This window comes from Conger conger, chromosome 15 (genome assembly GCF_963514075.1).
Source record: "Conger conger chromosome 15, fConCon1.1, whole genome shotgun sequence".
Classification (NCBI taxonomy): Eukaryota; Metazoa; Chordata; class Actinopteri; order Anguilliformes; family Congridae; genus Conger; species Conger conger.
In genome coordinates, this window is record NC_083774.1 from 33,593,394 (window position 1) to 33,620,811 (window position 27,418).

The 27,418-nt window shown below is 44.3% G+C and overlaps 1 protein-coding gene across 1 annotated transcript in view; it reads left to right on the top strand.

Annotated features, from left to right (window-relative positions):
- Window positions 1–19,872: 19,872 nt before the first annotated feature.
- The window catches only part of LOC133111640 (spondin-1-like), a 139,872-nt gene continuing 132,326 nt past the window's right edge, over window positions 19,873–27,418 (top strand). Inside the window, exons 1-2 of the mRNA XM_061222153.1 lie at window positions 19,873–20,590; window positions 23,237–23,343. Of these exons, the coding sequence (XP_061078137.1) occupies window positions 20,359–20,590; window positions 23,237–23,343 (339 nt within the window). The 5' untranslated portion in view covers window positions 19,873–20,358. The remainder of the gene's footprint in view (window positions 20,591–23,236; window positions 23,344–27,418) is intronic.

Genomic DNA, 27,418 nt, shown 5'->3' on the forward strand with positions numbered 1-27,418 from the left:
ACAAATGAAACCGACAGGTTTGAATAGAACAGATAACAAGGTGAGCGAGATGTGAATAAAGTCCTGTCAGTGCTTTATTAATGGATTGTTCAATGAGCGTAGTCACGACTCCAGGCTTGAACTCCAGTCGATGGTGGGGTTGTGTCTTTGGAGCCAGGGTAATCCCAAAATGAGCTGGTCGTTAGGAGACCGGATGACACGGAACTGAATCATCTCATGATGGTTCCCAGAAATGATCAGCTGGGTTTCGTGATGTGGGTCATGTGGCAAAACAACTTTCTATCCAATGACCGAGCATTCTCGGGGTGGGGTAGTGGGAGGGTGGGAATGTCCAGTTCCATGACCATTACTTCGTCAATGTGGTTTGAATCCACCAACATGTTAACCTGGATCTCTCTCGGGAAGCATCAACATGGCAGTGAGTGGGGTGATGGTCGTTCCTGGCAGACCCTTCATGTCTGTCGAGCACTCACACCTCAACAGATGGGCCGGATTTCTTGGACCAGAGGGTGCACTGAACTTCGGTGTGTCCCAGCTTTCCACAATAGATGCAGGACCCAGTCGCTCTCCAACATGTCCGTTCCTCGGGTGAGATTTTCATGCCCGCACGGGAAAGGTCCATGGGTTCGACTCCTTCAGTTTGCTTCTCCTCTGGTCGGGGACTTGACCCTCACCTGGGGTACGGCTGGACGGGTGGGGCCTGTCTCTTGGTCCGGCGTTGTCTGGCACGAATGAGTGGGTCGAACTGCGTAATGTGGGTTTGAGCCGCGCCAACTCATCCTGGAGTGTCTCACTCAGGCTGGCCAGGAACAGGTTCGCCAGAGCGGCATCATTCCAGTTGGTTACCGCCGCAAGACTGCGGAAGTCGACCCTTGGGAGTGTTGCTGCACGATGGAGCCTTGTTGCTGGAGGGCGTGGAACACAGCCAAGAGTTTGTGGTACAGGCAGGCAATGGTCAACAAAACAGAAGTCAATAACGATGGTCAATAAACAGGCTTGATCAAACCAGGTAGACAATGGCTTGGAAAACCGCTCAAGAGTGCACTGAAAAACAGGAGGCAACAATTTTGCAAAGGCATGCCATGAACACTGAGCTTTATGCAGGTGTGCACAGGTGCTGACAATTAGTCTGAGAACAGCATGCAAATTGAAATCAGGTGTGGAGGACTGACAAGTTAACAAGACAATTAGTAATCGTTAGTAATAAACCTATCCTGCCCTAGCATTAGTAAATTAGTAAATGACATGCACAAGAAACGTAAGGTAAACATGAACACATGGTTAGAAAATGAAACAATTAGGGAAGCGTGAGTGACAGAAAGGGAGAGAGAGAGAGAAAGCATGAACGCAAAGACACAAAAAAGTGTATGCTAATCAATGAACGGTACTACATAACATGAAACAAACATAAATCGTGACATAACTGTGACATGAATAAACTATATATTGTGACATGACAAGACTAGAAAATACATTGTAAAAAGAACTAAACATGAACCGTAACATGACATGAAAATGAAACGTAACAAGAAATAAAACCTAAAAAAGTAGCAAGACTTGACTAACATAATACGTGACATGACGCTAAAATAACTAAGAAAATAACTAAACATGAACGTGACAAGCATGAAGCGTGACAGTGAGACAATAATCAGGAAGTCACAACAGGTGAAACGAATGAATGAGAATGAATGAACAGAATACAGACTATGTAAAACACAAATGGAAACAAAAGGCAAAACCCTTGGGACTTGAACAGAATGCTGATACAACACAAATCATGACAATTTTCTAGATATTAATGCCCAAACATGGATTCCCAGATAAGGCGTTTTTGAGAGATTGAAAAACCAAACATTATATCGACAAACTTTGAACAAAAGCTGAGACAGTGATGAAACCAGTTTCCTGGACTTCCTGGGCCTTTTGGAATACTTCATTAATTTCTTTAATGTGTACCACACTTTTGCAGCAATCACTGCTCTGCATACCCTTGGAAATACGCTTAATCCACCCAAGAGATTTACGTTTTTTATTCATTACTGTACCTGAATATATGATTAATATATAGCTTGTGGAATGGCTTGTCAGCCTGACCAAAAAACTGCTGCACTTCTCCACTTCTTTTTGCTGTGTAGATATATATTTTATCATATCATTAAAGTCGTCCATACTTTCTGAGGAAATGTCCATTTAAATACCACTTTGCAGAAGGATTTTCTTTTTATGACACTTAGCATTCAAGTTTTAGTTCAAAGCCAAGATGAAAAAAAAAATGCATATCATCATGATTTTGCTGATGAGGTACCATACATTTTGTACTCATTTAAGGATCTTTCCATAGTTTCTTCTCCTACACATACAAGGGGCCTGATATGTGTATCACTCCTTAAACTACTATGGTGAGTGAAGTGTAAACATTGAATCATGGGTTTCATAGTTCCTTTAAAAATGTCACAAGTCCATTATTCTGTGTTGAAGAAAGCCTTACAAACCATGCTGTAGTCTAGGCATTAAGAACACTGTTTCATATACATGTCCTTCTCCCCTGTTTTTTTGCTCACGCTTTATTGCTTTTATCTGTGGCGGTAAAGCAGGACGCCGATGGACAGCAGGTGTGGGTGCCGTTCGGCCTTCAGTGCTGACATTCAGAGGAGAAATACCAGTGCACTCACAGTTATAGCTTAAGGTCCTCGCAAAAGGTCAGCGGCCAAGCAGAAAGCGGAAAAGGTCAGGTTCGCTTCCGAACACTGCGGACAACCGAGGTGCGTTAGGCCACCAGAGCCGAAGGCTCGTTCCACTTCCCCATAACGAGAGCGGAAATGGTCCCGTCGCCTGGCCTTTATTTGGGCCAGCTGGTGCCCCAGATGTTTCTTCAGCTCTACAGATCAGACCTGGGTCACATATGTCATCGTTTCGGATTCAAATATTTTTCTACGCTTTACTGAGCTTGTCTGGTGTATTGGAACCTATGAAGTACTCTCAAAAAGTGCCAACCTCGCCTTCTGGTCCTCTATGTTGGCTCAATTGCACTGGGAAAGATCAATCGAGCACGGAAAAAATCCAAAATAAATAAGTATTTGACACAAGCCTCCTAGTGGAAAAGCCCCTCATGGTGGTAATTTCATTCATGCGTGCATCTGGGGTCCTTATGACATCAGCGCCCGGTCAAACCACCAACGGCCGTGTCGTCCTCCTTCCACAAAGCTCTCTTCCTATTGGCTGGAGAGGTGTGAGAGCAGGGGGTGGAGCAGGTGACCCTACGGTCAGAGAGGCCTGTGGAAGACGGGAAGCCGGGTGTGTAAGGTGAGTCAGAAATGGCAACATTTCCATCAGAAACACTGAACACTACTCTCCGGGAGACCACATGACCAACGATGCAGCCAGAGGTGTGTAACACTGGTCCATCAGCCCCCAGTTCAGACTGAAGTCATCTGATGTAATGAGTTAACTATGTAATCAACACTAAGTAATTAGGGGCGGCCTACCTTAGTGGTTAAGGTAAATGACTGGGACACCCAAGTCGGTGGTTCCAATCCCGGTGTAGCCACAATAAGATCCGCACAGCCGTTGGGCCCTTGAGCAAGGCCCTTAACCCAGCATTGCTCCAGGGGAGGATTGTCTCCTGCTTAGTCTAAACAACTGTATGTTGCTCTGGATAAGAGCGTCTGGCAAATGCCAATAATGTAATGTAATGTAATGTAATGTAATTAATTCAGGGAGTGACAACGAAAATCTGTGGCTCTCCAGGACCAATGTTGCAGACCACTGTTCTATGCCGTGAAATGCCAAGAGTTCATTTAACTTTGAATACATTCTGGCCTTACTGGGACCCATAAGATTTCATACAACACAGAATTTTACTGTGCAGGTGCAGTGTAACACACTGTGCGATATCGACCGTCTTTTACGATTGTTACGTCGCACTGTGCGATGCAGCGCCGACGGTGTCCCATCTTTCATTGCTGTCACATTATGTGGAACTATCCAAGGAGCAGAGGAGCAGAGAATCCATCCTACAGTGGTTATGTCATCTGACATCCATGTACAGAATTTGAGGATGGTGAAGCAAAAATCTGTAGACTAATCATGGCATTTTTTTGCTCATACAGTTTCTTTTCTCGCTTTCCTTTTGGATATTAGCTTCATTGTTACTGATGGGTGGCTCAACTTTGACTATTTATTCGGGATGCAAAACGGCTTGAGAGTGGTAGGAAAAGTGATACCATTTTAACTGTGCACTTAATTATCCTAGGCTACTTTATCCACATGCAGGTAATATATTATTGTTGAAGGTGACACTAGAAAGAGGAACTGAATGATGAATGTTAAAACAATGTGTGTATTGTGGTTAGAGTGCTACCTGTATCGTTTACAGTATGCAATGTATTTTATTACGATCCTCCAATTGGATGTTCATTAGACGCCAACTGTTTGTGGTTGTAGCTCTGTCACATTGCACAATTTTGGCCCGAAATATCTGACACTGTCAGTCTTCCGTCGGAGGCTAAGATTCACTAAATCGGCCGTCTGTGAATATGTCACATGAAGAGACCCAAGGCTGATTTTGGCTCACGAATGATTTCTTCAACGATTTGGATATGTTGTCCGTGAATGCAGAATCGTGGCAAAAATTGCGCAGTGTATACCTAGCATAAGTCCTGCCATGTATTTCTTCCACTTGTTAACTTAGTCAGCTGATTTCACTAATTAGATCTACCTCCTGGCTGAGGAATTGTACTAATCCAGGTGATTGAAACAAAACACTTTGACGACTTTCATTTTCTGAACCTGTATTTTCCCCCACTACTGTCATGTACCTTCAGTGGAATGGGACCAATTCCTGAAAACATTTATGCAGTGTTTGGGGAAACTACTAAGAGTGTAGTTGTACACAAAATCAACTTTTTCTACACTTCTCATTAACTCATTTATTTGATGAAAAATGTTATTCGTATAGTAGCATATTTTTACTTTTAAATCATTTTCAGCTACAGACACATGGAACAGCCAGTGTAAAATGAACTCCAATAGAATACTTTTAACTGGAATAGAGTACTTTGAAGTGTCATTGTGAACACATGGTACACATTGGACTCATATACAGGCATTATTCAGACTCCTTCCCTTTTTGCACACTCTATTGTGTTGTAGATTTAATTTCAAATGGATAAAATGGTCTACACTCATTTACATTTACATTTTTGTTATTTGACAGACGCTTTTAATCCAAAGCGACTTACAAGTGCATAGGTTCCACCACAAGTCAAAGCATCACATCCAGAACTAAGAAAATACACATGGAATGCTGTTCTAAACATAGTCGTCATCATAAGTCATCATTTCTTTTTTTTCCTTTTTTTTTGGGGGGGGGGGGGGGGGGGGTTTAGACAAGGATAGGGATATCAGAAAGGAGGGGCGGGGGAAATTAGGAGGGAGGACTAAGAGTTTGAAAAGGTGGGTTTTGAGTCTGCGTCGAAATAGGGGGAGGGATTCTGCTGTCCTGACAGTGGTAGGCAAGTCATTCCACCACTGAGGAACCAGAACGGAAAACAAGCATGAACGTGCAGCTCGACCGCCAGGTGCACATAGAGAGGGAACCATAAGGCGACCAGAGCTGGCAGACCGGAGTGGTCTAGCTGGGGAGTAGGGAGTGATCAAGGATTGTATGTAAGGTGGGGCAGTCCCCTTAGCAGCCTGAAATGCCAACACTAAGGCCTTGAAACGGACAATAGGAAGCCAGTGGAGGCCAATGAGAAGCGGGGTGACATGAGCCGACCTGGGCTGACTGGTGATCAGGCAGGCTGCAGCATTCTGGACCAGCTGGAGGGGCTTGATGGCACATGCTGGGAAACCGGCTAGGAGGGAGTTGCAGTAATCCACACGGGAAATGACGAGTGCCTGGACTAGGAGCTGGGTGGCTTTCTCCGTCAGGAGATGACAGATACGGCATATATTATACAGAAAGAACCTGCAGGTTCTGGCAGTGGAGGATACTTGTGGAGCCAGGGTGAGGCAGTTATCAAGAGTCACCCCAAGAGTCTTTGCTGTACGGGAGGAGGAAACTACAAAGTCCTCAACAGTCAGTGAGAGGTCAATTGACAGAGAGGATTTAGCAGGGATGTAGAGAAGCTCAGTTTTGGCAAGGTTGAGCTTCAGGTGGTGGGAAGTCATCCACGCAGAGATATCAGCCAAGCAGGCAGAGATCTGTGTGGTGACTTGTGTTTCGGGGGGGAAGGAAATAAAGAGTTGGGTGTCATCAGCGTAAGAGTGATAAGAAAAGCCATGGGAAGAGATAACAGAACCAAGGGACATGGTGTATAGCGAGAAGAGGAGAGGCCCAAGAACTGAGCCCTGTGGGACTCCAGTTTTTTACGGGGTGAGGGTCAGAGACTGAGCCCCTCCAAGTCACCTGGTAGGAGCGACCAGAGAGGTAGGAGGAAAACCAAGCGAGTGCAGACCCTGTGACACCCATCCCAGACAGTGATGAGAGCAGAATCTCATGGTTGACTGTATCGAAGGCGGCCGAGAAAGGTCGAGGAAGATGAGAACAGAGGAGAGGGATTTGGCTTTAGCAGAGTGGAGTGCCTCGGTGACCACGAGCAGGGCGAGCTCAGTGGAGTGGCCACTCTTGAAGCCAGACTGGTTGGGGTCATGGATATACTCAATCACCTATAATTACTAGTGAAACCATGCTTTTAGACATTTTTGCAAATTTATTAAAAATCTAAACCTGAAATCTCTCAATTAAATACGTGCACCTTTCTAAGCTATGTCCAATAAATTAAATTTGCCACAGGTGGACTCAATCAAGTTCTAGACATCTCAAGGATAATTCAAACAAACAGCATGCACCAGCATACCACAGCAAGGGGTCAGAATACTTATGTAAATGAGGGATTTCAGTTTTAGATTTTTAATACATTTGTAAAACTTTCTAAAAACTTAAAGTGAAATGTTTTCTCTTTAATCATTATCTGTTATTGTGTGTGGACTGATGGGCAAAAATGGCAATTCTATCCATTTAAAATGAAACACAATAAAGTGTTCAAATGTGAAGGGGTCTGAATGCTTTCTGAAGCCACTGCTAATTTAGTACTGACATTTGTTCTGTGGATGTAAGAAATTTGCTTTATAAATTGCCATTATTATTATTATTATTATTATTATTATTATTATTATTATGGAAGAGAATATTAATGAGAATTGTAATGCTTTCTTCCACGTGTTGTTGTGTGGAGTGCCCGTGATGGAGGCTCATGTTTCTGAAGCACTGGGGCAGCACTGAGCCCGAGATGAGGAAAGCTTCAGTGCAGCGCTGAGCCCTTCCCTGTCACTATCGATGAAAAGTGCAACCTCCCGCCCCAGGGACTTATCTAATATGATTGCGCTCTTTAACACCCCATCCCAATCCCCCACTGTTTCCCCTCTCCTCCGAGCAGTGCCCGTCCCATGGCCTAATGGTCCACAGACACATCGCAGGCCCTGCACGGAGAGGAGAGATGCTTCCGCTGTGGTGATATGGGGATTTAATGGACACAATTAAGTCAGAGAAAAGTCAGTGACGGCTGCAGTTCTGTCTCTGTATTGAAAATAAAACATACCCAATCTCCACTACGCTCCACTATACAATGTAGCATGCATTTAAGCTACAGATAGATTGTGTGATCTATGGTATATACAGCATGAACAAACATGGTTCTTGTAACTTTATGACTTCAAACAGAACACATTTCTGCCATTTTACGAGTGTTTTTTTCCTGGTGAAATCTCCAGGAATGGGAAATTGGATGATAATGGTTTCCCTCAGCGTATGAGGGTGAGTGAGGCCGTGTGTGTTTTCATGGTCAATGTGTTATAGCCTTTGGTTTGCTTTTGTCCATAGTAAAGCAGTCTGTTCTCATGCTGGGAAGACTAGGCTCAGATCTGGCAGTGGTCCCCATGTGGCCTGTTGCGGCGGGGCGGGCAGAGGAACCAAATGCAGGGGGGGCAGAAAAATGTCAGGTTTAATTGCAAAAGCAGGGGCAGACAGAGCGGACGGAGTCAAAAAACAGGCCAAGATCAAAAACCAGGGGGTCAATCCAACAAGGCAGAAGTGCAGAGGTAGATCCAACAGAAGAGTCCAAAAAGCAGGCAGGGATCATAAACAGGAATCCAGATTAAGCCTTGGGAATAAGGGGCTAGAACAGGGGGAAGGAATAAAGGGCTCAGGACTCAAAAAACAGGACAAGACGAACTAGAAAGGTGCAACTGAAAAGGGCAGGTATAAATACACAGGGGAATGAGACAAACTAGGCGGGGCATGGGAGTGAGGGCGGTCTAACAAATAAACATCAGATGCGACACATGAAAGGTAATAGCACGATAACGAGGGGGAAATGAAAACGCGGACTGGATTCACAAAGACACAAATACAAACGGCTCCGGAGTAGACAATTGCACAAATTAGGAGATGCAGAGATACGAAGAGACAGGTGCGAACACTTTGCTGAAACTAAGCAAGTAATCCAGTGATAGAATAGGGAGGCGGAGTTACAGAACAGAATTGAAACTGGAGATGCGTTAGTAAGTTAGTGAAGTGATTTAAATTACAAATACCCAAAACTAGTGAATGACGAACATATTAGTGTGTTAGTATAATTAGTACTGTACAAATTGTTAGTTGGGATTAGCATATTAGTGCTATGTACAAACATGAAATGGAGAGAAAGCAGGAAGTAAGGAATGCAAGATTGGAAGGAAGACTGAACCCCGGAGTGACTGGGCTAGTAAACATTCAGACTCAGACATCACAGGGGAAGACGAGTGCAAAGACTAATGAATATAAACAGAACACCAGACATTATAAAAAATAATAAATTACAAGAATAACGATAATAAACAATAATAAACTAACAGACAGAATACAGGAACATTGGGCGCCCCTTCTAAATTCTGTCAGAACACTCCACTATGGCATAACCCGAGGTTATTATGCGGTAACAAGCCATTTCATCAACCATCTTGGTCATCTCTTGGAGTGAATACATTAGGTGATATATATGACACTCAAGGTCTTTGTTACATACAAGACTTAAGAACGCGCTTTTCTCTTCCTGCGTCCTCTTATTTTGTATACTTTCAGCTAAGATCTGCCTTAAAAACATATGGAGTTCCCTGGAATTCTCTTCTCCCCTCACATCCCATGTTACAATGGATTGCTCCATTACTGGGCAGATCTTCTGTCTCTTTAATATATAGTACACTGATTCAGCACAGGGCCAAGGCTTTACCAATTGAATCCATATGGAACAGGGAGCTGGGGAGTTGGAATATAAACTTAGATTGGGAGAGAATATGGTGCAATTTAAGTATGACTTCTAAGAACCTAGCTCACCAACTAATTCACTTCAAAACCATACACAGAGCCTACATTACACCCTATAAGAGATTCCAGATAAAATTGCAAGTTACTAACAACTGTCATATATGTAACATTCTTACACATGTTTTGGGATTGTCCAGTTATCTCTAAATTCTGGTTTCCTGTAAACTCAGTTTTAGCAGATATACTTGATATTTGTTATGTTCCTAATCCTGGTTTTTGTCTCCTTAATGATAATTCTGAGATCAATCCAAAGCAAATTCAGTTCAAAATGGTATTCTCAGGGTTTACCTCTGCAAAAAAAAACATTTAAAAAAACTGGTTTACTCCGGATACGTGTATTAAATCATTTATGAAATCAAGGTTGTGTTGCTTTATGTATTGTCTTACCAACCTGGTGTTTTTTCTTTTTCTCAATTTACTTTTGATATGTCTGTAACCCCCCCTCCTCCTCCATTTGGAAAAACAATAAAAATGTTGATCACAAAAAAAGAATACAGGAACATAACACGGCCAGTACCTACCGGACTGAATCAGATCTTAGTGCCTCATTTCCTAACATTACATCACAACACACACAATTTCAACAAATGAAACAATTTTATTTTGTTTGCCTTTGCAATAAAAAAAAAACACTTTTTAATGTTGTTTGCTCTTTATTTTAAAGAAAGTATTGGTTCAGGCAGTGGCAGCAAGTATCATTTTAGCGTCTGTATTGGCAGAATATTAAATTATATCCAATTTAGACTAAAAATAAGTATCCTCAGTCCAGATTGTGCCTGTTGTAGAGAGGGCTGTAGTCTGACAGTAAGTGCCCCATAAACTGGAAGCGTTTGGCACTAAGCACTCCTCTGAGGTGAGGGAGACTTGCTGGCCAGCTGCCTCTCCGCTACACTGACACATTTAAGCCTTCACTAAGCTCCAGCTCTCCGCAACACTGCTAGTAATGGGTGCAGCACTCTGTCTGGAACCGTGTTTGTGTCTCCCGTGTTATAGATTCAGTCATGACCGTGCCCCCGCTCCCTACCCATGGAGCGGAGAGATGCCTTTTCAAAACGCCCTGTCTGCCGCAGGCCGGAGTGGAGCCTGATAGCGTGGCATTAGCCAAGGTCCCGATGCGCTGAAATCCAATGTGTCACTGAGAACATAGAACTGGTATGCCAAATAATTGACTTTAAAGGAAACTGGCTTTTTCCCAGAAGCTGGCTTATCGATAAGATCAAATAGTGTGCTGGCTGTGGGTGTAAAGTAAAATCAAGCTGGTTCACATTTACCTGTGATGGATAAGCTATCGGCTATGAAGCCACTGCCAGAGAAGACTTCCCATTTGCTGACAGCCCCAGCTCCCCTCTGTGGTTTCATAGATAGAGGACTTACAAGATGTCTTTCCAAATTTGGTTTATTATTGAACCAATACACTGCTATCCAGCTACTAATACTTGATATGAAAGTTTGACAGCTTGGCAGTTATGGTGAGGCCTGATGTCAATGGAGTAAAGTGAAAATTCTAATTCTGTTCCAGTGACCTTCCTTCATCATTTCAAAAGTCATGTTCAGTCTCCTTAAAAAAAGATTATATTAAGAAATAAATATTTAAAATCTTCATATCCTCTTTAATTTGACATTTTAAAGATTGTTTACAGATTCGGGCTACGCTTTCAGTGTATCTGCATGAATATATTTACAGCTTCTGGAAGTTTGTGTAATTTATTTTAAAAAGATGTGGAATTGGATTCTTGGAGATGGAGAATCTTATTAATGCCACGTTCTGCCTACCTGGCGATTTGCAAGTCATTGGTTTTGTCTGATCATAAATTGATCGCCGTCACAGATGATGACTGCAGAAGCTCAGAATTCAAACATTTCAGCTGCTTAAATGGACATCAGAGGCACTTCAAACTGTCATGGAAGCCAGTGGTTACAGCAGAGCTCATAGGCTGGACGTTAAAAAAGTTCCTTTGAGAAATGTACTTTGAATCTCAGTTTCTAATCTAATGAAGAATAGCTTTGCCTTTACAAATCAAATAAAGATTTTCTCATAATTATTATTACTTTGCATTCTAAACAGATCATGAATAGACAGAACTTGCCTAGAAAACACAGGCAAATCGAAGAAGGGATGTTTGTGAATCTGCCCTATTATAGATAGTGAGCTGCTTTATGCAAACAAATTGGAAAATTGGAAAAGTGTATTACTTTATACATATACTCAGAGAAAGCTGATAGACCTAAAACAATATTTCTCAATTATGCCCACCCCGAATACAGTAATCAATCTGCATTGGGATTTTACTTCATCTCGGTCTTAAGTAACTGCATTGTAGTCCCCCATGGTTTCCCTTTCATGTGGAATAATTTCATTCATAGCCATAGGGACGGCCATTGAGAACTCTCAAAAGGGGTTGTTGACCTTCACAAATCAAGAGGTGCTTACAAACATAACCAACTCAAGACTCCACTTTCCACTCAAGTCAGTAATGAAGACACTTAAGAAGTGATCATTCTGCCTTGCAGAAATACAAGTGCATCTTGCCCCAATGCCCAGTGACACAAAGTGAAATCCAATGGTCTTTAATATATACTGGATAAGCAAGATCCACAAAACTTGCTTTTATCTTGGGGCCACTATCTCTAAGTCTCTAAGTCAGATCAGTCCATGCCAATAGGCATTTTGGAATGAAGGGTCGGCAGGAAAATAAGCTCTATAGAGAGCAATGAACAGAAATAGGCATCCAGAGTTGGTACTGGAACTTTGTTTAGAAGCGCCTGTGATGGTCAGAGAAGACCTGCACTGAGCTTTTGGGCAACACACTCCTGCTATAGGTTTGACATTGGGAGAAGGACACTTACTGTATGTCGAAAATAATGTCGTACCTTTGGTCACATTTGGTGGTAGATCATTGATGTAGTGGCCACAATGGCCACGATGTTGTGAATATAATTCTCATCGCCCTCATCTGTGTTCGTTCCCCTGATCCAGTATCTGCCTGTCCTTGGCGTGTCGCATATTTTATCCCTCGTTGCTTTTTGTAGTTCTGCATTCATTAATAGTTTCAGCTGTCATTTTTGTTAATTAACCCGTGTCTTTATACCCCTCCTGTGTCTCATTGCTAGATTTGTATGTGTTCACCTCTGACTCTCCAGTGCTTTATTGACTGCTTTACCAATGTTTCGACTCTTTTCTTGTACCCCAACATTTGTTTTCTGATTACTGATTTTGTCTCCGTTTGGATTTACCGTTTTCATCTTTGGACTGTATTCTGTGATTACGATTTCTGGATTCCCTTTTGTACCTCTGCCTGATCGGACTGCCTACTGGCAAATAAACCTTTGCTTGTGACATCAACACCGTCTTGCATTACCCTCATCACAACTATCTGCTACCGACTGACCCATTTATGTTTGACCTGTCCCTGATTGAGAATAAAGATTCTGCATACTTCCTGGTTGCTACTGGTTCTTCTGACCCTAATGGTACTGGAGCCCTTGTGACCAATGGAATCATAAACTGCGGTAAATACCAAAGCATTTAGAAATAAAGTCAGTCAGGGTATATTTTTGTTCTTAAATGCTCACATTTCCTAAATGTACCCACAAATGTTCAGTAATGCTCTCTTTGAGTACAAATGAGAACATTTTCCAAGCAAAAAAAGGTACAAATTAGTTATCTATTGCTGGCTCGGGGTATGATTTTATGTACCTACTATATAGGGTTCCAGCCCAGCGTTTCTACCTTTTTAGGCACTTATGCTTTTGTTAATTTCTGAAAGTGTAGGTAATGTTTGGGGGAATTTGGAGGAGTAGTTCATTATTAGAACAACATTTGGTCCAAAAAAGTTTTTCCAATCCCCTGTCCCGATTCACTTCCTGGTTTCTTCGTTTCTATGGGATGATTCACTTCCTGGTTTCTTTTTTTCTATGGGATGATTCACTTCCTGGTTTCTTCGTTTCTGTGTTTGGATTCCGCTTCACATTTTCATTCTTCCCTATTTTGTGTCCATGCCCACCGCACCATGTTTGTATTTCCTCTGTTGTAATTGTCTCATCCGTTCCTCGTTGTCTCATCAGTAGTTCTGCATATAAGCTCACTTGTTTCTCTGTTCTGTGCCAGATAGTCTTGTGCCCTGCCTTGTGCTTGTGTACTCTCCAGAGGTTGAAAGTCCCGTACCTGTTCCGAGTTCCCGTCTCCAGTCCTATGTCGTCCCATCCTGCCTCTGTTCTCCCGCCTGCCCTGCCTGTCTGTGTCCACCTCTGCTCCAGTCCGCCTGCCCATCTCCAGTACCTCTGCCACCATGCTGTGGCACCAAATCCATGCTGTTGACACCACATTCTGACCCTACCATCGGTATGCCTCAGCAGAAACAGAGCTTCAGCAGACCAGCCTGCATTATTCCAGTCTTCGATTGTATTGGTGAGCCTGTGTCCACTGCAGCCTCAGCTTTCTGTTCTTGGATAACAGAGGTGGAACCTGATGTGGTCTTCTGCTGTTGTAGCCCATCCCAGGTTCGACGTGTTGTGCATTCTGAGATGCTTTTCTGCTCACCACAATTGTTCAGAGTGGTCCTCTGAGTTACCGTAGCCTTTCTGTCAACTCGAACCAGTCTGGCCATTCTCTGTTGACCTCTCTCATCAACAAGGCATTTCCGTCTGCAGAACTGCCACTCACTGGATGTTTTTTGCTTTTTGCACCTTTCTGAGTAAACTTTAGAGACTGTTGTGTGTGAAAATCCCAGGAGACCAGCAGTTACAGAAATGCTCAAACCAGCCCATCTGGCACCAACAATCATTCCACAATCAAAACCACTTATATCACATTTTTACCCAATTCTGATGTTTTATGTGAACATTAACTGAAGCTCCTGACATACATCTACATGATCATATGCTTTGCACTGCTGCCACACGATTGGCTGATTAGATAATTGCAAGAATAAGTAGGTGTACAGTATCCTTATGAATAACCAAATATTTCCCAGAGCAATCAAATTCCAGAAACTGCACCATCTGTGCGTACATCAGCGTGGACATTAACTCACTGTTTCAGGATTATGTTCATGCAGCCTGATGATATCAATGTCCCTGCCCCCCCCCCCCCCCCCCCCTTTCTACTGAGCACAATATAATCCCACAGTCTGTGGCTATCATTGCAGAAACGCAGCCTAATGACTTCTCAGCAGGCTTTGTCTCTTTAATGAGCCTCCTCTCCTGTTGCAGGATGTTCAGATGAAAATCTAATTAGATTTTTTTTATATTGACCTTACTTCTGATGGAAAAGAACATGGGAGATCTCACAATCGAAGGAGAGACGGGTGAAGATGAAATCTGGGTTTGACGAAGAGGACGAATCGGTTCTGGACCTCCTCGTGTTTACTGTTTGACTTAATTTCCCTCTGGCTGCCAATCTCTTTCACCGTTAGTGTGTCTTTGTTTTATCATTCCAAATATTTAGGTTACAGAGATGCACAGAACTTGTACTGCCTTGGTCCTGCATGTCTATCATGTATACATCAGCGAACCTGAACTCCAGTCCTGGAAGGCTGTGGTTTTTTCAGGTTTCTTTGATTTCCTTTCAATCAGCAGCTCAGGCCTTGGAAACAAGGTGAGCAGACTCCCTTGGAAACAAGGTGAGCAGACTCCCTTGGAAACAAGGTGTGCAGACTCCCTTGGAAACAAGGTGAGCAGACTCCCTTGGAAACAAGGTGAACAGACTCCCTTGGAAACAAGGTGAGCAGACCCCCTTGGAAACAAGGTGAGCAGACTCCCTTGGAAACAAGGTGAGCAGACTCCCTTGGAACAAGGTGAGCAGACTCCTGAACGACTCGATGACTTAAATAATGCCTGTGAGTGCAGGAGACTTCAGGAGCTAGCAGAGACTCAGTGGCCCTCCTGGATTTCAGTATGAGATCGCTTATTTACATCAGCCTGTGTGCACCAACATGGATGTAGTGTACCCGGCTGCACACGCGGCCAAGTTGGAAGAAGCCAGTGAATGCCGACATGATACACCATGTGACGCTGGCCCTTGAGAGGCTGTGAGTGTTTAGTTCACATAACTGGTCTTAGCGCTGCAGGCTAATCGTGTTTAATTCTGTATGGCCCAGCTGGGAGGTCCCATGGCCATGTTTGATGGTGAAGCCTCATTGATAGCCTGTGGGCTCTACAGTGCTGCCATTTTAGGAGCATTTGCTTCTGATAATTGAGGTATGCTAACTGTACAAATTATGTAGGAGCTCATCTCCTAATTGGGATGCATTAGGGTGCATTACATTTTTCATCTCAGGAAAACAAATGTTAGCGTAGAGCCCTGGGGCCTGTGTGAGCCTGTGGGTTGGCTGGGGGCTTGGCTAGAACCTAGCACTAGGTCCCCCATCCATCCATCTATCGCGCTTATTCCTGGTCAGGGTCACAGTGGGGGCTGGAGCCTATCCCAGCAGGCATTGGGCCAGAGGCAGGAATGCATTCACAGTCACACACACCATTTACTCACACACTCATACCTAGGGGTGATTTAGACTCTCCCAGACCCACCCCAATTACCGGTAGATGTAAATAACATTGACTTACAGGATAGCATATAATAATGTTGATATCTCTCTTGTGGTCTAAATGGAAGTATGAATAGTTGAGAGCTGATGTTTCAGCTGGCGTATGAAACTGGTCATACCCTTCCCCGGTGCGGTTGGTGCTATGTGTGTCACAGTGACAGTGCCACGCTTTCATAAAGAGGCCAGCTGTGATCGTACGTTTGATAATCCGGTTCTGTCTCGAATAACCGAATTTCCAGTCGCGCAGCCATCCTTCCTGGAAAATAACATAATTGCCCATTTTATGAGATTACTGCAGTCTGACCGAGAGCACTTAACCTGCCGGTTTTTGCGATGGTTCCCACGGTGGATGTAAATGATAACAATGCTGGATTTGAATGCCAAGGTGCGGTCTGTCCTTTATTACGGGGTTCAGCTCCCACCCCGCCGGTGATGACGTCCTCGACCCAGAGCTCGAGGCTGTTTCCGACACATGAAAAATCCGCGGCTGCATCCAGTCGTTAAATGCGGATGCGTAGCCACCTGGGAGCCTTTGAAGCGAACCCTGTGACCATAGAATATTCTGAAAGGGCCCGTGGAGCGGAGTCTAAATCGGGGGTCCCGAGCCGCGGGGATTGGCAGCGGGAGACCGGACGCGTGTCCCCCTCAGAGGACATTGCCTCTGCAGGGGTGTAAACGCTTCTGCTTTCTGACACCCCCCTCTCCACCGAGCAGCTGCCAGGCGAGCGATGCGATGCCCCCCCCCCCCCCCCCCCCCACACCGGAAACACCCACCGGCGTTCACAGACACGGCAGAAATAAACCAGGTATCCATGTGTGCCGTGTGATGGAAGCGCGAGCAAGGTGCTCAGAGTGTGATATTCCACCATTCAGCCTGTAACTGTGAATGGAAACTGTTGTGTCATAAATAGCCTTTATACACAAGTCTACTCAAAGGACCGTTGAATGTACAAATGTTTATATTGTGTTTCTGAATGCCTGCACTGAGCTACAAATGCCCTTGGACTACACCTAACCCTGAAAAAAATATGTTCTTTGCCACATGGTACATGCTCCTGAATGACGGGATTCACCCTTTAAAATATCATATATAATATAATTGTAACTATATTTCCAAAACAATGAACCATGATCATGACATTTTGCAGATGTAAATATATTTTGAAGTACCGAGACCGAGAGATGTGGACTTAATTGGACCCAAATGACAGATCTGATGTCGTAAGTAGCTCTATGTATGTTCAAATATTTTAAAGTGTCAAAAGGGAACAACTGCTGCTCTCAATAATTTAAATATAAAATGACTGAATGATTTTCATGTTTTCCTTTTTGTTAGCAAGTTGCTTTTTGATCCATTTGACAGTAGGTAGTATCATCTCTCATCCAGCCCTCACCCATATATACACTTAGTGAGCACTTTATTAGGTATTTATTAGACTTATTTTTTAGACTTCTACTGCTGTAGCCTATCCACTTACAGTTATGATGCGTTGTGTATTCAGAGATGCTCTTCTGCATTCGCTGTTGTAATGTGTGGTTATTTGTGTTACTGTCACCTTCCTGTCAGCTTTGACCAGTCTGGCCATTCTCCAATGGCGTCTCTCATTAAAAAGGCATTTTTGCTCACAGAAGTGCTGCTCACTGGATGCTTTTTGTTTTGCTCACCATTCTTGGCAAACTCTAGAGACTGTTGCGCGTGAAAATCCAAGGAGATTAGCAGTTTCTGAGATATTCAAACCACCCTGTCTGGCACCAATGATCATTCCACAATCCAGTCACTTAGATCACATTTTCTCCCCATTCTGATGGTTGATGTGAACATTAACTGAAGCTCCTGACCCGTATCTGCATGAGTTTTATACATTGCACTGCTGCCACAAGATTGGCTAATTAGATGATTGCATGAATAAGTAGGTGTACGTGTTCCTAATAAAGTGCTCAGTGAGTGTATGTAGTCTACTTTAATAAAAATCTAAGAGGGGTTTACATCTTTACACAATCTAGAAAATGTATTTCTGGAAGCATAAAATACTGTGTATTAAATCACTGTGATTTGCCCCACCCCCTCTGATTATGGCCTTAGAATAACAGTACAACATATGTGTTTCCACTGAGGTCAGTTTCATTATATCGTGTGGTATTCATTAAATCGTACTGTGAACAATTGTTATTTATAGACGCGTATTGTATCCTGTGCAGTTCGGTTGGAAGCCGTAGGTTAATGATAAGAATACAGTATGTCATGCAGTTGTACTGAATAGATAGTGAACCGTGATGGAGGGCACATTCGACATATGCATGACCCCAGTAGAGGAGAAACTGGTTCAGACACCTCGCTGTCACTCTCATCCTTTGTCCAGAGCGGGCTCCAGTTATTACCGGATATCGCATCATCCTCCTGAACGCCTTCAGCGCGCAGAGACATGAGGCCTTTTCTGAGGACGATGCTGAGCGTTCGGGCAGCTCATTTCCTTCCCCATGTGTTGTCTGTGTTATTTAAAATGTTAAAATATACTTTTGATTTGTTGTGGTATTCATCAGAACGGTGACATGTACATTTGAGTTTGCGCATTAGGCTATATAAGCAATTTATTTGGTTCTGACAGTTTTCGGCATTGTCTGTGAGTGGTTATGGCGTGTCACATGACCTAGCGGCATGGCCCTGCATGACGCGTATACAGTAGGCTACACACCAAGAATGACTCTGGATGCGGGATTCTTTCACTTTCCGTGTTTTAGTCACAGAGGCCCTACAGCCATTCAAGCAGCTGAGCCAAATGAACTATAGACAATATGGTTTAGGTATTACCTGTATGTTTGTCTATAATAACAGAGATCGCGTCGATGTCATCAGAGTGTACTACACTAGTGTTATTTTAACACTAAACATTTTATTGTGACATTATTTCAGTGATGGCTCTAGCCTAAAAAAATATAGCTTAGGCTTAAGAAATCGAAGTAAACTTTCTTTTTCAATTTACATTTTATATTTCATAAAGATCATTTTGACCTCATCTCGCCTTGGTTATTCTTTCTTTCCTAATAATCGAGATAGTAGGGCAACTTAAAAACGTTCCCTCTTCAGAGGATAATATAAGGTCACCGCGCTGCCATATCAAGGCTTCAATTTTCCTGTTCAGTTCAGATCTTTATGTGAAAGTGTCCCCCTCTCTCGGGATTAATTTGAGAGACGCGAATGTGAGAGCACGTGAGCGGGTCTGACAGGGCGAAAGCTCAGTGAAGCCGGATCTCATAAACCCTCCCGCGAGGTTAAAGCACCGGGAGACGCCATAAGGGCCAAATAGCAATGATTCTGGCAAATTACACTTCTGGGTTCTCTGACTTGGCAGTAATTTCTACACTATAATACGAAAACATTAATAACGCATGTATGATTTGTGTTCCTTATTATTACTGACTGAGGTCGGTAATTTTCACAGCATTTCCTGTGTTGCGAGGAAGAGCATTCGTCAAGAAATGTATTACAATGCAATAGTGGCAAATTGTTAGGGATCAGTCTTATAATTAGCATTTTATGTGTTGCCAAAGGGGCCGTAGGAGCTAGCCTACACTATTGTTAGAGCTTTGGAAAGTTAGTGCATTTTTTTATTTAAACGTGCGCTGACGTATAAATTACTGGAACATTGGAAACTGACTGGGGCTGCAAATTATAATCTAACTGAAATACAATTATTATGCATGGGCATACATTCCTGTCAAACAGTTAGCAAGTGCCTGGCAAAACTCTTCATTTATCATGAAGACAGTTCATGATATATATTTAAGTTATTCGTGTGTAACTTCAATATGAACCCACCGCGACGGAACTATTCAGCCGAGAAACAAAAAGGGAAAGAAAGCCGCGAATTAATGAGACATTCAGATAAACGTTCCGCATGCATTATTAATTAGGATCCTTGCTTCTGTTTCTCTCGTGAACTCGGGAGATTTTAGACTGTGCAAACAGCGGACGGGCTTCGGCTGAGCGCCGAAAACCTTGAATATCAAACGCTCTCCGCTAACAACAGCCATTGGTAGGAATGTCTGGGTTTTGTTTAAAGTCTGTTAGCTCAATCCATTCAGCTCGGCCCTTGCCTCGATGTCTTGGAGACAGCCGCGTTACCCGTCGCTTCGCTATTTCTCCGAACCCTGTGAATTGCACTCTGTTAAGTACACAGTACTGAATCTCCGATCATTACGCGCTCTCCTGCAAATCAGTACAACTCGCCTGCAGTAAGGGAGCACCGGATTTTATATCAGCTCATTTCGGGATGGCTTCTCGTGTGTAGCCAAGACTGTTTTTTTTCTTATGCAAAGTGTAATACCTTAGAGAAATTGACAAGTTTAGTCAATTTCTGGAGTTGGGGGTGGGATTTCCCCCCTTTTCGTTCTCTGTTTCTGTTTTCTTGTTCTTTTGACACTGTCTGTTTGAAAAATTGGTGCCGCACAATGCCAGGCATGGGGATATACCTGCACATGCTGCTGTTGCAGTGTGTTATTTCGAGTTTTGTGTGTAATGCGTCTGCTTTTACCGAGGAACCCGCAGATAAAACAGCCAAGTCGGATGGATATTGCAATAGGATCCTAAGGGCTCAGGGCACAAGGAGGGAAGGTTATAACGAGTTTCGGCTAAGGGTTGAGGGAGATCCAGAAAATTATCATCCTGGGAGCACCTACAGAGGTACGTAGCTATTCATTGTATATTGTATATTATTTGACATTGTATTGTTCCGATTCTCGAGCGCCACTCTCCTGATACGCGCCTCTTAACCGAAAAGAAGTAGCCTATATACTGTGCGTTTCACAATTATTTTACCGATCGAGTAGGCGCACGAAACGTATTAAAATGCTGGGCGCACGCTGGTTCTAGTCTCCGTCCATCTGAAACTTTTGCCATGTGCTTTTATGTTATGATATTGTGTTTGCACAGTGCCTGTTCAGGGTTAATGTCAGGTGTCAACTGCGAAAATACTGCTGAGTAGTCTAACCGTAAGTACAGATCTTAATCTTCAGATGTGCTTATTTTAATGCAGCAACAACAGGCTAATAATCTAGGCTAATAAGCGACACGATATTTTAGAATCAATCAGTTGAGTGGGAGCTCGTGTACCGCAGTATGAGTTTCAGATTTAAATGAAACGCATTAATAAAGATAAAGATACGAATACAGTCAAACTTACATGGCGAGTAGCCTATTTTGTAGTTTTATTATAAAATAATCACAAATTATTTAATATATAAATATATAAAAACGAGAGCAATTTAACGAGAGCCGTTTCCTCATACAATACATGGTTGTTAAAAATTGTGAATATTTAACAGCATTAAACTGAGAATATCTGAAATAATCTAAAATCTAAATTGTCAGATGTCACAAGCGGTTATGAAACTAGAAAATATTAAACAACAGTATATATATATATTGTATATTGAATGTACTCTTATCTAAGATCGTTGTTGTTATTGTACCACACTGGTAAACAGAACGTATAGCTTGCTGTCGTAGGTTATAAAAGGCTGGATTGATTGCATTGTTCAGGTTGCTGCTCACGACCATTGTGGAAGGAAACGGTTAATTATTGTTCCGTGGTTGTCACCGTAGAAAAGCTGTGAGTGAACTAAATTTTGACTTTGTTTACAATCCGTCACAATCCGTATTTGTATGTTGAAACTATACTGCCCATCCTTACTGAAGGTTACGGTGTGCCTTTTGATGTTTGATGAACAGTGGCATTTTCTGTGATCTTTACACAACCATAATCAATGCTGAGCAGTCTTGTGTTCACTTATGCATTTTCAGCAGTTTCATACAAATAACTAGAAGGTAATGTTGCCTACATGAATATAATTGCATTTCACAACATCTGTTTTCTCTCTCCCCTACCCCCCTCTCTCTTTCTCTTTCTCTCTCTCTCGCTCTCTCTTGCTCTCTCTGTTTCTATTGTAGGCTACCAGTTAAACAGTTATATACATTTAAAGACAATAAGGAAGTAGACAAAGTTGTGGGAAGTGGCTATATATTCTGGAAACACCCTCTGAATATCCATCTATACTGGTATTCTTAAACAGGACTCAAAAACAGGATTCTTATGAAGACAAATGCAAGTTACATTACATAATGGTGGAAGAGAATATCAGTGCACTTCTCAGAATCTGAACTGTACTTTTCCTAAAAGTTCCTACACTCTCATAACCAACACACTTGTTGCTACTTTTGTATTGCTTTCGACATATTTTGTGTCAAAGTTACTACTTTTGTGTTACAAATATAAGATTCATGCATTACATTACAAAGACTGTTTAAAATAATTCTGTTGAAAGTAACACAACATGTGTTGCCCTGAAGTAGCCACGGAGGTGTGTTTAAACATGGCAGGTTGTCTGTTGTTTTTAACACATCTATTTTGAGAGTATATCTTATCTTCACCTTCTGTGCCATTCAGCCGGTGGTGTATTGTAGTGGTGAAGAAGGCCTGCTTGTATTTCAGAGCTGGCTGGTCAGAATCAAAGTTGGGGGACTAAGCTCTATCCTTAAAGACAAGTTGCAATCGAAATGAACTTTTTCCTCAATTTAGTAAATTCTTCATGACCATACAAATACACCTTAACTTATATATTATAAAACGTTTATAATACTTGTGTATTTTCACACCAATTTTTTTTCCAACCCATTTCCTGGAAAAAAGATTTTACGTCACCATGTGCCAGTGGGTGTGTTTATCAATTAAATGTCTGTCAATTTTCCATTCCGCTCCAATCGTCCTCACACAGAGGAGTGTATCCTCATCTGACGTTCCCCTACTCATTTGACGTGAGTCAAATCGACTCTTGGCCCTTCAGAAATGTCCCCGAAAGTTCATTTCACTCGTGTGTGCGTCAGTGCTGCTGCTGCTGTTTCAGCCTGTCTTTAAGCAAGGTTCTGTAGTCAGTAGGCTGCATCATACAGCTATAATATGTTCTTTTAAAACAGTAATAAAAAAAAGCTGCTGTTGGTAAGCCGACGTGTGTTGAGCAAATAATTGTCAAGAAATGTGAAACGGTTGTTTCAGGGCGGGAGCGCAGTCTGTGCTGCCGCGTGGGCCTCGGACGAACACAGCAGCTCCGCGCTGGCCCTCGTACTGGCCCGCGACGGCGAGAGCGCGTTCAGCCGCGCCCGCAGAGTCACGCCACGAGCCCGCAGTTAGCCTCGCGCACGCCTCCGATCCCTGCTCAGCCCGCTCTGCTTCCCACCGCTCAGACGCACCTGGGGAGTGGGCCCACTGTGAGGATGAATGCTGCCGCGTCTCTGTACTGTATTCCACTGACTCTGTTCATTTCCTGTTTTTAGTGACTTTGTACGCATCCAGCCCTTCTTATTTCAGAGGCTTTACGCTCATCGCTTTGAGGGAGGGAAAGGATGGCGACAAGGACGAGGATTACGCCGGCAATTTTCAGGTAAGGGTGACAAAACTGAACGGGCCTCCTTAAATGTCTGCCAAAAGTGGGTTGTGTTAAACAGTGAATGGCTGGTGCTTGTTCCCTGCCACGCATGGTGACAGCAATCCCGAAATAGACCCCACGTGTGGAACAAATGTTACGTGAAATGTGCTGGTGCTTCACTTTCATCTACAGGAGGCAACAAGATTAGTGCACTTTCAATGTTAATGGCTGTTATCGTACAATCTTACAGGAGGCAACAAGATTAGTGCACTTTCAATGTTAATGGCAGTTATCATGCAATCTTAACGTGTCTCAGGCTGTGGTGGGGGAGGGGGGATGGCCTAACACAACGCTGCCGGGAGGTCCTAATGCTGGGACAGGCCCGTGGGGGATGCCAGAGAATCCCCGTCACCGTGGCACCCTGGAGAAACTCTGGCACTGAGTGAGCGCTCTGTTATCACACATAAAGAGAGGAAGGCTCATTCTCATAAGCCGTAAATCTGCCTCCCCACGGAGCTCAGCGTCCATGAGTCTCCTCTGCTGAGATGGGTACCCCCTCCAGCCCTCACTCTTACACACAGGCTTCAGGGAAGAGCAGTTTCTTTCAGCTACTCTCTTAATTCCTTTCCTTATGTGCGCTGATGCCTGATCCATTTCACACTCCCCTGAGGGGCACTGGACTGCCTCACATGTCTCCTTAAAGACTCACAGTCCACTGTGCGCTGGCTGTGGGTTTTAGTCTCCTTAAAGACTCACAGTCCACTGTGAGCTGGCTGTGGGTTTTAGTCTCCTTAAAGACTCACAGTCCACTGTGAGCTGGCTGTGGGTTTTAGTCTCCTTAAAGACTCCCAGTCCAGTGTGAGCTGCCTGGAGGTTTTAGTCTCCTTAAAGACTCACAGTCCACTGTGCGCTGGCTGTGGGTTTTAGTCTCCTTAAAGACTCACAGTCCACTGTGAGCTGCCTGGAGGTTTTAGTCTCCTTAAAGACTCACAGTCCACTGTGAGCTGGCTGTGGGTTTTAGTCTCCTTAAAGACTCACAGTCCAGTGTGAGCTGGCTGTGGGTTTTAGCCTCCTTAAAGACTCACAGTCCAGTGTGAGCTGGCTGTGGGTTTTAGTCTCCTTAAAGACTCGCAGTCCACTGTGAGCTGCCTGGAGGTTTTAGTCTCCTTAAAGACTCACAGTCCACTGTGAGCTGGCTGTGGGTTTTAGTCTCCTTAAAGACAGTCCACTGTGAGCTGGCTGTGGGTTTTAGTCTCCTTAAATACTCACAGTCCAGTGTGAGCTGGCTGTGGGTTTTAGTCTCCTTAAAGACTCACAGTCCAGTGTGAGCTGGCTGTGGGTTTTAGTCTCCTTAAAGACTCACAGTCCAGTGTGAGCTGGCTGTGGGTTTTAGTCTCCTTAAAGACTCACAGTCCAGTGTGAGCTGGCTGTGGGTTTTAGTCTCCTTAAAGACTCACAGTCCACTGTGCGCTGCCTGGAGGTTTTAGTCTCCTTAAAGACTCACAGTCCACTGTGCGCTGCCTGGAGGTTTTAGTCTCCTTAAAGACTCACAGTCCACTGTGCGCTGCCTGGAGGTTTTAGTCTCCTTAAAGACTTTGAAGTGCTTTAGGAAAAGAAGCAAAAGGATGAAGGTTCAAATGATTTTTTAAAGTCAAAGATAAGGACTGACATTCTGTAACGGCATGTTACTCAGCAGCTCCTAGCCCTTGAATGGCCCTGACGCAGAGAGTGCCATCCAGACTCTGCCAGGGACAGTTTCGTTTTCAAACAGAACCATCCTGAGAACCCCCCGGCTTTCTGTCTTCTCAGAAAGAGACAAAGCTGAGGGGTCAAGAGGGCGGGTCTTTTGCACTCTGTCCACAGACTGCTGTCCAACCAGAGGAGGTCGCCTCATTGTATCTCTTAAACTATTCTTTTCAAATCAGACGTCTCACCTCTTTCTGTGTGAGACGGCATTTCAGAGGCAAATTGACGTGTAAAGTGAGGAATTGACCGAAATGAACGCCTGCTGCCCTGTCTTGCGCAAATCCCCATGCTCTCCCATGTGCCTCAGGCATAGTGTTGCACACCCGAGCTTTCACACCTGAAAGGCTACGGGCGTTGGAAGTCACCCAGTCCATGTATTTGCGGAAAACGATATCAGCTCTTCCTTGCTGCATGTTTTCCGTCTGGCCCCATGGAAGGAGAGGAGAGTCATTTCAGTAACTCAGGCAGTCTGATAGGAGGTGAGACCTGCAGTTAGCTAGACGATAGAAACAGCCCTAGCTATGGAGAAAGGCCAGAAATAGAGATCACACTGGAAAATACTTGACGGGTATAATTACGAGCAATTTTTCTAGGTGATGAACTAAATTCAGCCAGTTATTTTTCTTAAGGAAATTAGTTTTAAATATCACTTCGCTTCACTCTGGGGGGGGCACACAGGGTGCAGACATGCGGTATGTGGGGCAGGCCCGGATCCGTGCGATAGCATGTCGAGAAGCGGAGGCGCTAAAATACTCATTATGACATATTAGGATTACACGGCTCACGGTGAAACCTTGCCCGGTGCCAGATTGGGTAATTATTGTGAATAATGGCTCCCCTCTGTCCTGACGATTGGGAGAGGTACAGGAGGGCGAAGGTCAAGTTTCTGGGGCGGATGCTTCCTTAGTAAAGCCTCGTCAGCAGCTCTCCGTTGGGTGCGCTACCTGGGTGTGACTGTGTCTGACTCTGATCAGTGCTCTGTGTCTGACTCTGATCAGTGCTCTGTGTCTGACTCTGATCAGTGCTCTGTGTCTGACTCTGATCAGTGCTCTGTGTCTGACTCTGATCAGTGCTCTGTGTCTGACTCTGATCAGTGCTCTGTGTCTGACTCTGATCGGTGCGCTGGGTCTGACTCTGATCGGTGCGCTGGGTCTGACTCTGATCAGTGCTCTGTGTCTGACTCTGATCGGTGCTCTGTGTCTGACTCTGATCAGTGCTCTGTGTCTGACTCTGATCGGTGCGCTGGGTCTGATCGGTGCGCTGTGTCTGACTCTGATCAGTGCGCTGTGTCTGACTCTGATCGGTGCGCTGGGTCTGACTCTGATCGGTGCGCTGTGTCTGACTCTGATCGGTGCGCTGGGTCTGATCGGTGCGCTGTGTCTGACTCTGATCAGTGCGCTGTGTCTGACTCTGATCGGTGCGCTGGGTCTGATCGATGCGCTGTGTCTGACTCTGATCAGTGCGCTGGGTCTGACTCTGATCAGTGCTCTGTGTCTGACTCTGATCGGTGCGCTGTGTCTGACTCTGATCGGTGCGCTGGGTCTGACTCTGATCAGTGCTCTGTGTCTGACTCTGATCGGTGCGCTGGGTCTGACTCTGATCAGTGCTCTGTGTCTGACTCTGATCGGTGCTCTGTGTCTGACTCTGATCGGTGCTCTGTGTCTGACTCTGATCGGTGCTCTGTGTCTGACTCTGATCGATGCGCTGGGTCTGACTCTGATCGGTGCGCTGTGTCTGACTCTGATCGGTGCGCTGTGTCTGACTCTGATCGGTGCGCTGGGTCTGACTCTGATCGGTGCGCTGGGTCTGACTCTGATCGGTGCGCTGGGTCTGACTCTGATCGGTGCGCTGTGTCTGACTCTGATCAGTGCGCTGGGTCTGACTCTGATCGGTGCGCTGGGTCTGATCGATGCGCTGTGTCTGACTCTGATCAGTGCGCTGGGTCTGACTCTGATCAGTGCTCTGTGTCTGACTCTGATCGGTGCGCTGGGTCTGACTCTGATCAGTGCTCTGTGTCTGACTCTGATCGGTGCTCTGTGTCTGACTCTGATCGGTGCTCTGTGTCTGACTCTGATCAGTGCTCTGTGTCTGACTCTGATCAGTGCTCTGTGTCTGACTGATCAGTGCTCTGTGTCTGATCGATGCGCTGGGTCTGATCAGTGCTCTGTGTCTGATCGATGCGCTGGGTCTGATCGATGCGCTGGGTCTGATCGGTGCGCTGGGTCTGACTCTGATCAGTGCTCTGTGTCTGACTCTGATCGGTGCTCTGTGTCTGACTCTGATCGGTGCTCTGTGTCTGACTCTGATCAGTGCTCTGTGTCTGACTCTGATCAGTGCTCTGTGT